Below are 13,460 nucleotides of genomic sequence, written 5' to 3'. Positions count from 1 at the left end.
CATAATGACAGTATTTCATTAAAAAGTGGTGCTTATTTATTTTGATTTTGGTAATAACTTTTGAATGAGAATTTCAATTTTATTGGAGGCAATAGTCTAATAAATGATCTGATAAATCTTTTGCTATTAAGAACCTTGTAACAAATTTAAGGGATGAAGGTATCCTTACTGGGGTATGTGCTCTCTGTGAGTGTTCTAGTTGTTTTTGTAATTCAATTCATTATATTTGATCAGCAGGTTTGAATTGAATTTTTGAAAATGGGATATCAAATCATGTTGCCTTTGCTGCTTCTTCTGCGGATGTTCGGTAAGTATTTCATTAAATCCAATCCAATTCAATTCCCTTTTATTTCTTCTTTGTTTCATGCATTTACAAAAATTCCTCAGACTAAAAGTAAATTAATGCTTTGATAAGCTCTTGCCAAACAATCATGTCAAAATCAGAAGTTTAAAGCTGTTATTACACCAGGATTTTGTTAGCTGCATATGCTAGCTGCATCTTGTGTCAAGTCAAAGTTCAATTCATTTGTCCTATTTTAAACATTTAAAATATGTATACAGTACACAGCAATTTGATACACACTAAGCAGATGTGAAAAAACACAACAAAGCATAGTTACTATTAACTGGCAGCACAATGCGAAGTGTTGTACATTAATTCTGACATAATACTTCAGAATTTACATCCCTCACCCCTGTGAAATGACACTTAACATTGATGGAGGACAGCAAAAACTAAGGATGTTAGGTTTTATGGAGGTGCCACGGCAAAAGTTTCATTTACTGTTAGCCAAGGAGATGGCTGCTGATGCTACAGTGTTTTACTGCCCCTTCTGGTTGCACCTGGGACGTGGTCTGAACTGTACTCTGCTGCACCTATCACCACACCCAACTGTACTGTCATGGCATATTGAGACACCATAAAGTACGCATCCAAAACAAGATCTTCAGCTGGTGTTAAATTGCTCTTTGACATAGAGCCCTTTAGTGGCTGATACTTTGACTTGTGATAAAAGAAAAAAGCAGAGGTGAAACTAATTTTGTTAACAATGTCTCAGTTACATGACGTGTCCCAGTGAGCCGAGAAAGTGAGACAGGACGCAAATATCAGGACCATGGAAGTAGCTTACCTCCATTATATGCAGTCATTTCGAATGTTTTCTATCACATCTGTGCTATTTATGCTATGACACTATGAAATGTTAATTTAATCAAAACAAGTTGAATTCCCTTTTATATCTGCTGATGCATTTACACAAATGAACTAACTGACCTTTCTTTATTGATGTTAAAAGTCTCAAATCTTTGTCTAAATATATTTATGAACTTCCTTACACAGGTACAGTGACTTCTCAGTCTGAAGGTAAGTTGATGCTATGCTAACCTCTTAGCTTTTGTATGTTAATCTTCACAGGCAAGTCATACAATTATGTCAAAATCAGAAGCTAAAACCACTAGAACTAGCTTACCTACACTGAATGCAGTTGTTTCTAATGTTTTGAACCACATCTGTGTTTCTCTTGCTAAAATATGGCAGAATGTATGCTGTAAAAAATGGTCTGTACTGGTTGACCAATATGCTGGATTTAAAGTGTCCATAAAAACAAAAAAACAAACATGTTTTTGTATATAGGATCACACATGGATATTACTGGTTAGGTGTGATGATCTAGGAACTTTATATGGTAAAAAGGCCGATATCGATGGTCATTCTATTTTTTTATTGTACGTTTTATTCGTTTTTTTCTCTTTGTCCTCTCTTTTGTTCCCTCTAGGACCCCTTTACCCAATTAATGGAACAGCAAGCTCTGAAACAGATGATGGAAATTCTCCCCAGATTGTCCTGCAGAGACCTTTTGTTTACTTCGGACGGGCATATAATCAGATTTTTGTATGTAAAAATAGTTTCAGCAGACTACAACATCCATATCCTTTGAAGACTTTTTCTTGTATGCTTTCTGGAGGAATCACATTTTCATGCATTGCATAGCAAATCTCCAACATGAGAACTGTGTTTTAAATATGCAAGAATAAATGAAACTATTTTGTGAAACATAAAAAACTTCATATTGAACTTGAACTTTAACCAAATGTTAAAGGAGTATTGGAGCTAGTTGTTGTCAAAATATTGGTCCAGCCATAACAATGTTATTCTTTGAAATACCATATATTATCACATGCAATTGTCATAGACTGTTATCGTAATCTACTTCTTTTTTTAGTAAGAACTGGTTTATGTGTTTCCAGGTGAATCACAATGGACACCTGACCTTTGCTGCTCCATGGTCTAGATTCACTGCTCTACAGTTTCCAATGCGTGGATCCAGAGACATCATCGCTCCATTCTGGGTAGATCTGGACAACAGAAACAATGGTCAGATCCTCTACAACCAATACACCAGTGGCCCTGTCCTTCAACAAGCTACACAGGACATTAATGCCTACTTCCCGGAACTGAACTTCAATGCCAGCTGGGTCTTTGTTGCAACATGGTATCAGGTGGCCTACTTTCCAACCAGTGGCACAGTAAGTCATTCATGTGTATGTGTATGTTTGATTATTTGCTATATTTACTATAAAAACCACAAGTCTTTTTTTTTTTTCAGGAAACAACGATCCAAGCAGTCTTGATTTCTGGTGGACAGTACTCATTTGTGCTGATGAACTACGGTGCAATAGCCGCAACACATTACAATGTACAGGTGAGAGCCTACAAAGAACTAAACTGCAAAAGCTTAGTTGCCATGCTATATTCAAACCTGAATGCAATAATGGCAATGTATAAAATAAAATAAAAAAACATATATTTCATTATTTCCATGTGACATGTTTTTCCAGGCTGGATATGACACAATCCGTTCTGCTCACCATTTCACCATCCCTGGGTCATTCTCTAGCAGTGCAACAGGCGTTAACTCAGTTTTCCGCACGAGCAGCAATGTCAATGTGCCCGGTCGCTGGGCCTTCCGCATCGACAGTGGACCAAGAGGCTGCAATTTCAGTGGTAACAGCAGAACCAGAAGTCGATCACTACAATAATGTGGATGTGTGAATAATACATGAGATACATCTACATCCTCATTGTTGAGCTATTGATTAATAGCTCAACAATATCATGTACATATGTGACCACATTGTGCAATGAAAATCTATGACATAGGTGATATAAGGGATTCTTTTTATTTTCTTCACAGGTGAACCCTTGCAGCTGGGGGACTCATTCTGGAGCGACAATACCTGTGCAGAGAAGTGCACCTGCACCTCAGCAGGTCTGCAGTGTGTCAGACAACCCTGCTCCTTTGCCCAAATCTGCCGGCCAACTTCCTTTCAGTTCTCCTGCCAGAATGTGCCAAGACGCACCTGCACCATAAGTGGTGATCCACATTACCGTACCTTCGATGGCAAACTGTTTCACTTTCAGGGCGCCTGCACTTACATTCTCTCAGAACAATGTCGTCTTGACCTGCCCTACTATCGAGTAGAGGGCAAGAACGAGCACCGAGGCTCCACTCATGTTTCCTGGACAAGATTGGTCAAAGTGTATGTCTATAATGAAACTATTGAGCTTGTCAAAGGACGTCGTGGTGAGGCTAAGGTTAGTAATAGGAACTCCACTTACTATCAATAAGTTTCCAACTTGTTATATTTTTATGTAGATCATATTTTTTGCAACAATGTCTTTGCCTGTTTCTGTGTTGACAGGTTAATGGAAACTTTGCAGTCACTCCATTCTCCCTTCGCAATGGCACCATCCAGGTTTATGAGTCAGGTTTTTCTGTTATCGTCAGTACTGACTTTGGCTTGGTGGTGTCTTATGACACAAATCATTATGTCAGGATCAGTTTGCCCTCCCCTTACCGGAATGCAACATGTGGCCTGTGTGGAAACTTCAACAACCTGCAACAGGATGACTTTCGAACTCGCCAAGGTGAGGTTGTGAGCTCAGATGTGGTTTTTGCCAACAGCTGGAAAGTATCAGGGGACGATGAGCCTGGATGTGAGGAGCAGTGTGGAGGTCTGGACTGTGCTGCCTGCACTGACAATCAGACAGCTTTATACAGCAATGCTGACCATTGTGGTATCCTCCAGAGCAGTTCTGGACCGTTTTCTGCTTGCCATGTACGAGTTCCCCCACAAACCTTCGTACAGAGTTGCGTGTATGATCTGTGTGTGGGAGGAGGATACCAGCCCATTCTGTGTCAAGCCTTAAATGTCTATGCCAGTCAGTGTCAGCAGAGTGGTGTTCAGCTGCCAAGCTGGAGGAGTCCAGGATTCTGTGGTATGAATGTCAGTCATTCAACACTATTTCAAAATATCATTTCAAAATGTTCTTGATGTCAATATCAGTGTTTTTTGCTTTTGTGTAGAAATCCCCTGCCCAGCCAACAGCCACTTTGAGTCTCAAGGCACAGGATGTCCAGCTACCTGCGTCAATCCCAATTCCACCCAAAACTGCCCTCTCCCTGCACAGGAGAGCTGCATCTGCAATTCAGGGTACATCCTCAGTGGTGGGGTCTGCGTCCCTCACTCTGAGTGTGGCTGCAGCTTTGAGGGGCGTTACTACCGGTCTGGGGAGACTGTCATATTGGACGAGGACTGTGGGAGACGTTGTAGCTGCAGTCATGGCACCATGACCTGTCACTCACATAGTTGTGGTCCACTGGAATCATGCAGGGTGGAGGAGGGAGAAAGAGGATGCAGACCTAACAGCTATGAAACATGCTGGATAAAGGGCCCTATGTCATATCGTACTTTTGATGGACTCACATACCAGTATCCTGGGGCATGTCGATTGACTCTTGCCAGAGTGATGGGATTGTCTGATCACCCCCACTTTGTGGTGACAGCAGAGAAAGTGCCGAGAGGCCAAAACGGTTTTGCCAGGTTGCTTAAGTTCGAGGCAGAGGGCACAAAAGTCTCCATTGAGATGGGAGGTAGCAGCACAGTTCAGGTGAGTCACTAAATTTTTCAAGAGCTGATGAAGACAAATGTGACAAAATATGCGGTGACACCACAGAAAAGGGTTTAGTGACATGTATTTCTGTCTTGCATGTAAAACAAAAGAAAACCTTTTCTCTAAAAAAGGAATGATTTTTTTTTTTTAATTTTCATATAAAAAGAGAAAATCTTGTCCTCCAGAAAATCTTGACATTAATTGTTTAAATGACTCTTTAGGTGGACGGTCAGCTGATCAGACTACCATTCAGCTCAGCATCCAACCGAATCCAAGTCTACCACAGCAGCATTCACAGCATCATCCTTCGCACTGCCTTTGGTGTGACTGTGCAGACAGTTTGGCCTCACTTTCTACGTATCACTGCACCTGGTACCTACAATGGTTCACTGGGTGGACTGTGTGGTAACTACAATGGTCACTCAGATGACGACTTCCGCACCCCCAATGGCATCTTGGTCAACAGCTCTCAGGTCTTTGGGGACAGCTGGCGAGATGGCTCCCTCACTGCACATTGTGTGGAAAGTGTAAATACCAATTCTGAAGCAAATAACAATTCTAGTGGATGTGGCATTATTGCCTCACCACATGGGCCTTTTAACCAGTGTTTGGCCATGGTGGACCCGCAGCAGCACATGAATGCATGTGCAGAGACCATTAGAGCCTCCAGAGATCCAGCATCAGCACTATGTGAGGTCCTGCGAGATTATGCACTAATGTGTCAACTGAAGGGTGTGACCCTGGGACACTGGAGGAATATAACAGGCTGTGGTAAGAACTTTCCCTCCTTTTGGATTAAGTTTGGATATCATATAAAGCAATGTAATGACCTGTCTACCTGTTTATTCTTCTTTAGAGCACACCTGCCCTCGAAACAGCCATTATGAACTCTGTGGATCCACTTGTCCCTCCACCTGCCCCAGCCTTTCCTTTCCCTTCTCCTGTGACACTCTGTGCCAGGATGGGTGCCAGTGTGATGATGGTTTTGTCCTCAATGGCAACCAGTGCGTGCCACCAACATCTTGTGGATGCCATCATGAAGGACGTTATCGGCAAGGTGGTGAACAGTTCTGGACTGGTGAGGAATGTCAGAGCTTCTGTACCTGTAATGGTACAACTGGGGCAGTTCACTGTAATCCCAGCTCCTGTGGTCCCCAGGAGTCCTGCCGTGTGGTGGGAGGTGAGTTTGGCTGCCATCCCAGCCCTCATGGCACCTGCTCTGCCTCTGGAGATCCCCACTACCGCACATTTGACCAAAAGGCCTATGACTTCCAGGGCACCTGCCGCTATGTTCTGGCAAGCCTTTGTAATGACACTGATGGACTTCACCAATTTTCAGTGGAAGCTAAGAATGAGCCGTGGTCGGGGTTGCCAGTCTCAATCACGGCTGAAGTTTTTGTGAATGTGTGGGGCCACCGAGTGCGTGTGTCCAGGGACAGCAGAGGTGTGGTAGAGGTGAGTTGAACCAGTTTTGAACCATTAGTGATATTTTTCATCATAAGAAAAGATATCATTTAGTAAAACCTCCGACTGCGGTCTCTGATATCTTATGGGAATTATATTGGAAGGTAACATGAAACTGCAATACAGAAGTATTTAACATATTCTGAAGTAGTTTAGAAACAGTGATGCCATTATGTAGTTTGATCACAAGAGAGCACTCGTTAGTAAAGTCCCACTCTTTACATACCTAGCTCACAAATCTTTAACAACCAAATATAAGGGATCCTTGTTAGAGATGTGTCTTATCAGCCAATAAGATAACAATTAGATTTATTAAGCTCTGACATATCAACATTTGGTATAAGCCACAAAAATACAAAATCAGTTGGTACAAATAACATTTTCTTTTTCTTTCAATTTTGTTTTTCCAATGATGTAGGTAAATGGAATAACCAAAAATCTACCAGTTGTCTTGAATGGAAATGTGTCTATCTTTGCAAGTGGAGCTCAAACATTTATCACTGCCGATTTTGGCCTCAGAGTCACATACGATGGATCGAGTGTAGTGTCCATCTCTGTGCCATCAAATTACAGGTTTGACTACTTAGATGTTGTAATTGCTCACATATTTTACACAATTACCAGCAAATGCAGCACTCAGGAACTCTGCTCCTACCTCTGCTTTAGTCTCAAATTGTTTTACTGTTCACATTCTACTCTCCAATCCTTTGATTGATTGAACTCAATTAATGGCATTGAATTGATCTCTAATTAATGTTATAATTACAGAGGACTGACATGTGGACTTTGTGGAAACTTCAATGGGAATCAAAACGATGACTTCCGCACCCCATCTGGAACAATAGTCACCACTGCAGATGAGTTTGGGACAGCTTGGAAGGTAGCAGGCAACTACACCTGCAATGATGGGTGTGGCTCCTCCTGTCCACAGTGTACCAATGAGCAGCCTGCTAGAGCTCAGTGTGAGGTGATTAAAGCAGCTGATGGCCCCTTCAGCTTCTGCCATGAGCAGGTGGATCCAGCGCCATACTTCAATGACTGTGTGTTTGATGTTTGCGTGTCGGGAAATGAGGACCAAGATCTTCTGTGCAGGGCCATTCAAGCGTATGTCAGTGCCTGTCAGTCTGCTAATGTTCGAATCTACCCTTGGAGACAGAACACTACCTGCAGTAAGTCAACTGGTCAATGTAGTGTTGATCAATAAACAGCTTAAGAAATAATCAGTGTTTTCTGAAAAAAATCTCTTAACCATCTGTATGCATACGAGCTTGGTTGACTGGCTGAAATCATCAGTTTGTAACCACTTCTTTACTCACTTATTAAGGACTGGACTGTCCAGCCAACAGCCATTATGAGCTGTGTGGTACTGACTGTGGCCACACCTGTGCCAGCAGCATTGATGCCACCTGTGAGCATGTTTGCTCTGAGGGATGTTTCTGTGATGAGGGGTTCCTCAGGAGTGGGACAGCATGTGTCCCTGCGGAAAACTGTGGCTGCCTATATGATGGCTTCTACTATAATGTAAGTTATTTAACTGTAAATGAATAAGACATCAGATTTGTGTAAATATGTTTGAAAATTCATGATTGTCCCGATCATATGAATTATGCTATACTGCTCAAATAACCATTTACCTTTGGTCGAGAGCCAGCCACTAAGTCAGCTCTTTTTCTCACATGCCACAGGCTGGTGAGTCCTTCTGGACAGACGGTTGCTCCCAGCGATGTGAATGTTTTGCTCCCAATGACCTGCGCTGCTCTGCTGCATCTTGCACTCCCACTCAAGAATGCGCCATCAGAAATGGCCAGCGGGGCTGTTTTGATGCAATGTCTACTTGCACTGTTTGGGGGGACCCACACTACAGCACCTTTGATGGGGCACTGGCTCATTTCCAGGGCACATGCTCTTACATCATCACTGAGAGCATGAACCACGGCATCAATGAAACCCAGTTTCAGGTAGTAGCCACCAATAATCACCGTGGCAACAACCGTGTGTCGTTTGTATCAGCAGTGGATATACACCTCTGGAATCAACCAGAGAGTGTGCACATAAGGATTGGACCAAACAAAAGAGTGACGGTAAATGCTTAATTACTTGCAAGATCTATATCTGTCTGGTGTAAACCAAGGTAACAAGTGTCTCCTCACTTTTTGTCTGTCTAAACTCTAATCTCTCATCCTACCAGGTAAATGGGAGTGAGGTGTCTCTTCCCACCACCACAGGAACCTTAGCTCAGGTGGTAAGGCAGGGAAGCTACATAGTGGTCGATGCCAGTGACCTGATGGTCCAGTTTGATGGCCGCAGTACCCTACTGGTCAGAATCAGCCAACACTGTCAAAACAGAGTCACTGGGATGTGTGGGAACTTCAACAGTGATCCCACAGATGACAAAGTCTTGCCCAATGGCACACTGGCACAAAATGACAATGAGTTTGGACACAGCTGGAAGGCACCCACAAGCCAACCAAGGTGAGTAGGTTATTCTACTATCAAAGTATTATGGTCAGCTGAAAACCTTTCTCTACATACAGTAAAGTATAGTCTTCCTCAGCTTCACCACCATGTGATTTTAATACAAATTTTGCAAACCACACTTTGTACTTCTTGGAGATTTTAGGCAACGCTGCAGTACATTTTTCTATTATCCACATACAAAGGCCCCATGACAACAACACACATATTACAGTAAACCATGTTGTGGCAAAGGAAACAAAGTCAGACAATGTCGCCCCCAAGTATTCAAATGTATTATGTCTGTTCTAGTTGTGGATCCACTGATGAAGACATTGGTGATGGACTGAATAACTGCACGCACAGGGAAAAATACTCTGAGCTCTGTGGTGTCATCACCAACACCAGCGGCCCATTCAGTGCCTGTCACGCGCATTCTGACCCCGAGCCATTTTTCACTTCCTGTGTCTATGACCTCTGCCTCTACACTCCAGCCAATGGCATGCTGTGTTCTGCCATCTCAGCCTATGAGAGAACCTGCTCAGTTTTGGGGTTGAACATCCCTCAGTGGCGCTCAGATTTACATTGTCGTAAGTGCGCTCTGTACTAATTGATAATAAGAAATGAGAAAGTATATCAACAGGTTAATAGAGCTAGCTGTTTATCCTACTTTATGAAAAAGATATTTTGTGTTACTTGGTCTAGTTTCATCAACTTCTTGTCTCATCCTTTCCCCACTGTTTCCATAGCTGAGTCTGACCCCTGTGAGGAGCTGAACTGCACAGAGCATGAGTGGTGTGGTAAAAAGGATGGTGTATACGGATGCTTCTGTGATGAACACCACCATCGGCCCAACAATGGTTGCTATGGTGAGCCCAGCTCTTCTGAAAACACTGATTTGTTTTTTAGATCGTTGAATTGATGATGTTAATATCAAAATATTGAGTAGCTCTGAATTATGAGATTATCTATACAAAACCTTTTATTGATATCCCTCTTTCATAGATTCGTCAATCACTTGCGAGAGTAGTTCAGGCACCATGTCTGTGTCACGCTGCCAACTGTTTGAGGCTGGGTTCCACTCAAGCGCCCTCCATCTCCAAGATGACTCCTGTAAAGGTACTCTCCAGGACGGACGACTTGTGTTCCACTTTGACAATGACGACCAGCTGTGTGGGACAGCTCTGAAGGTACAGTCCATGACACTATAATGTACAGACAGAATAAGATTTTAAATGTTGCAATGATAATCAACTTTGTCTTTTCCATTTTAAGAGCAATGGAACCCATTTCATCTATGAGAACGTCATCCAGGGCGATGTGGACCCTCATTATGGTCTAATCAGCCGCCAAAGGAACATCCATCTGCGTTTCTGCTGTGAATACCCTCTGAGTCATGCTGTGTCTATGTCTGTGGGCATCAACCCTGTAGAGAGGTGACAAAAACAAAATCTCTTCAACATGTTTTATTTCATCAATTTCCACATTCCTACATATATATGTATTGTAAATTGAATTGTTCTGTCTCAGTTGGAGCCATATTGTGTGTTTTTTTTTTTTTTTTTTTTTTTTTTTTTCACAGCATTGTGAGGAAGAAACTTCCATCTGGCCGCGGACAGTATCATATAAGAATGATCCCCTACCGGGACGCTGGCTTCCACTTCCCCCTGACCAGTGACAGCAACATAGAAATGGAAATAGATGAAAGGTTGTATGTGGAGGTGCGGACAGAAGGAATCGATGGACGGCAGATCGCCACCATCCTAGACTCTTGTTGGGCCACGCCAGTCAACGATGCCAACCACCCTGTCCGCTGGGATCTCATTAGTGCAGAGTAAAGGAGCACTGCAACTTCAATTTGTCTTCACATTGATCTCTTACTCTTGAGAAAACAAATTAATTGTAAATAACACTAACTTCTACCACTTCCCCTGTCCTCCAGGTGTCCTAATCCAGCAGATGGTACAGTAGAGCTGGTTCAGAATGGCGTCTCCACTGTGTCCAGATTCTCCTTCAGGATGTTCACCTTTACCAACTTTTCATCCATCTACCTGCACTGCCAGGTCCATCTGTGTCTTTTGACACACAACAACTGCACAGCTGTAAGTACAACTTTGTGTGTATGTGTGTGTGTTTCCTTATGAGTGTGTAGAAACATCAGATAGATCATCAACAGATGCATCAGCAGGAGCCTAATGTTTTTTTTTCCTGCAGCAATGCCTCCCGCATTACCACAAGCGAGTTTGGAGGGATGTATCCTCCCATGACACTGCCTCCATCTCACTAGGACCACTTCACACGAGGAGCACTGGTAAAGCTCTCTTATCTTTTTATTTGTCATTTTTTCTTCATGTAGATGACATACATCTTCATCAGTTTATCTTTTGTAAACTCTGGCTCTTCTCTTGCAGACAATATGATGGAACCAAGCAGCGCTCCGGGTCAGGTGACCTCCCTTGTGACCCTGCTTGTGAGTCTGCTGTTCAGTTTACTGACGGCCAAAACCCTGGTCTCAGGAGAGTGAAGATGATCCATGTTTCAAAATCATATGGCATTTGCTCTTCGATTGTATTACTGTGTGAGAGGCCTTGTCCTTGTGATTTGTAATTGTTGTAAGTAATTTTGCTTTAAAACAGTAGGGGGGACCAATGTCCACCATGCTAAAGTTAAAATCTCTTATCTTTCTTTATTCAGTGTCTGATATTTATAGATTGAATCCTTGGTTTCTTTGTGGTGATTCTTGTTAAATCTCTACTAATTAAGAAGTAATATATATGTAATTAAGGGTAAAAGTATAAATAAAGTATTTATACATTCATCTAATCTGTTGCCTTGGAAGCTTTATACACAACAGCAGTCCATCTTGAACATTAAATTGGTTTCTGCAAGCTGCCAAATGCCACAAAAATAATCAGGTTGCGGCTTAATGACACTGCAATGTAATGGGAATTACTGTTGTAAAGGAGTAATCCTCAGACACTTTACCTACCTCTTCTTCTCCTTTCTCTCTAATCATTAAGAGGTATGTTTGGCCAGACACAATAAGGCAGATAAGCACTTTCAGCTTTGGACAGAATTTGCTGGTAAACAATCTCAACTACCTGCCTTTACCTCAGGTAAGCTAGAGCCACATTTATAGACAGGAAGTGATTATCAGATGAGGGCATCAGGTCAGTCTCCGTAGTGTCATACAAAATGAGCCAACAGACAAAGAGGTCCAGTCTCAGTGCTGAGAATCAATGAAGAAATTAATACTCACTCATATGTATAATCATTGTCACAACTAGGAACAGTGGAATGTGGAATCTTCCTTTTTCCAGTCTTTCAGGAAATAAGCAGTGTCTTTGAGAACAAGACAAGGCTTGGTTTTTGATAACACTGTGAAAGCAGTTAAATCGTGGCGGTTTGCTTTTGTTATTTCTTCATGATAAGCTACTATTTGTAGTAGGGAATCCAGGTCCAATCAAGCCAATGTTAACTGACCCGTAAGAGGAAATCACATCACAATCACATCAAACATCTTAAAAAAGTATACTTCGGAAGCTTATTTTAAAAACTAAACCATCATAAAAAAGACATCCATAAAAAAGTTATAAAACAAAAGAATGTATCAGACATGACATTATAAAAGTAAGTTATTTTACAAAAAATAAGTTACACAAGAAGAAGAGTGTATCAAGTAGTATCACATTGCATTACCACAGTAGCCAACATGGGAGCCATGTTATTTAATCCTGGAAAGGCAGTCAAACCTGCTCTTACAGGCCAGAGAGGTTTCCAATATGTGCATACTTCTCAATGACACTGCTTGTCCTTTAATCCTTAATTAATTCCTTCTCCATTAAACACATAGGTGTTCATCCTCCGCACTGTGAGGCCTTGGTTGGTGGAGAAAAGTTGACCTCAGACTAAAAGATGATTTTGGTTACTGGTGTGCTAGCTAAGATAACAAAAACACTGTTTGACTGAGGCTAACTTTGGGTGACAGTGGACAAATTTATATGTATTACATAACAATATCTTAATCGGACAGCAGTAACTTATTCACTGTGCATTGATGAAAGATCCTTTGGTTAAAAAAGTTGCCTTTTTTGATCTAGTAATGGTGCAAACCAAAAGTTGTTATATTAGAAATATATCCCATACATTTCTCCTGAATTGTGTTTTTCTCTCTTAAAGGTCTTGTTTAAAGTTGTGGTATTTTTTTCTTTTTAACATTAGAGGGCAGCATAAGATCAAATACCCATCACACACACTTAACTTATATTTATCTACTTTATCATCAGGCCTTTTACAATGACATTTACTATCATTAAAATAATATTTCATCTGTTAAAATCATTAGTAATAAAGATGTATCATGTAGATTAAATGAGGGCTCTTAAGCTGATTAACATTCTGCCTTTCTGCTGCTTTTCTTTTTTCTTTTTTTTTTAAATAAAAATGGTATTTACTTAAAATTTGTACTTATTTCTTGAAATTGTATAGAAGCATCTAGAAATACTACTAAGTATGCAAATTCCACTATGCTATCACAACATGTTCTGCAGAGGACACATAAATGTAACAATAACCACAATCCAAACCA

The 13,460-nt window shown here is 41.4% G+C and overlaps 1 protein-coding gene across 1 annotated transcript; it reads left to right on the top strand.

Moving 5' to 3' along the window:
* The first annotated feature begins 237 nt into the window (after positions 1 to 237).
* Positions 238 to 11,691, top strand: LOC139608784 (alpha-tectorin-like). Its single transcript, XM_071462853.1, has 24 exons — positions 238 to 307; positions 1,340 to 1,363; positions 1,776 to 1,891; positions 2,248 to 2,526; positions 2,607 to 2,702; positions 2,839 to 3,004; positions 3,195 to 3,595; positions 3,703 to 4,279; positions 4,368 to 4,951; positions 5,176 to 5,725; positions 5,811 to 6,409; positions 6,837 to 6,991; positions 7,187 to 7,587; positions 7,743 to 7,939; positions 8,104 to 8,499; positions 8,607 to 8,890; positions 9,185 to 9,462; positions 9,622 to 9,741; positions 9,878 to 10,062; positions 10,148 to 10,308; positions 10,455 to 10,706; positions 10,815 to 10,974; positions 11,087 to 11,183; positions 11,284 to 11,691. Exons 1-24 carry the CDS (start codon positions 259 to 261, stop codon positions 11,394 to 11,396), a joined length of 6,240 nt encoding a protein of 2,079 aa, XP_071318954.1. The 5' UTR covers positions 238 to 258; the 3' UTR covers positions 11,397 to 11,691.
* The last annotated feature ends 1,769 nt before the right edge of the window (positions 11,692 to 13,460 follow it).

This window comes from Trachinotus anak, unplaced genomic scaffold, assembly GCF_046630095.1.
Source record: "Trachinotus anak isolate AG129_WGS33_773 ecotype Australia unplaced genomic scaffold, CSIRO_AGI_Tana_v1 ptg000025l, whole genome shotgun sequence".
Classification (NCBI taxonomy): domain Eukaryota; kingdom Metazoa; phylum Chordata; class Actinopteri; order Carangiformes; family Carangidae; genus Trachinotus; species Trachinotus anak.
This window is presented reverse-complemented; position numbering and strand designations above follow the sequence as displayed.

Excerpts from the sequence above, each read along its gene's own strand:
- LOC139608784 (XM_071462853.1), top strand. The coding sequence starts at position 259 with ATGGGATATCAAATCATGTTGCCTTTGCTGCTTCTTCTGCGGATGTTC. Across the intron at positions 9,463-9,621 it reads GCGCTCAGATTTACATTGTC|CTGAGTCTGACCCCTGTGAG; the intron begins GTAAGTGCGCTC and ends CTGTTTCCATAG. Across the intron at positions 10,309-10,454 it reads GGCATCAACCCTGTAGAGAG|CATTGTGAGGAAGAAACTTC; the intron begins GTGACAAAAACA and ends TTTTTTTCACAG.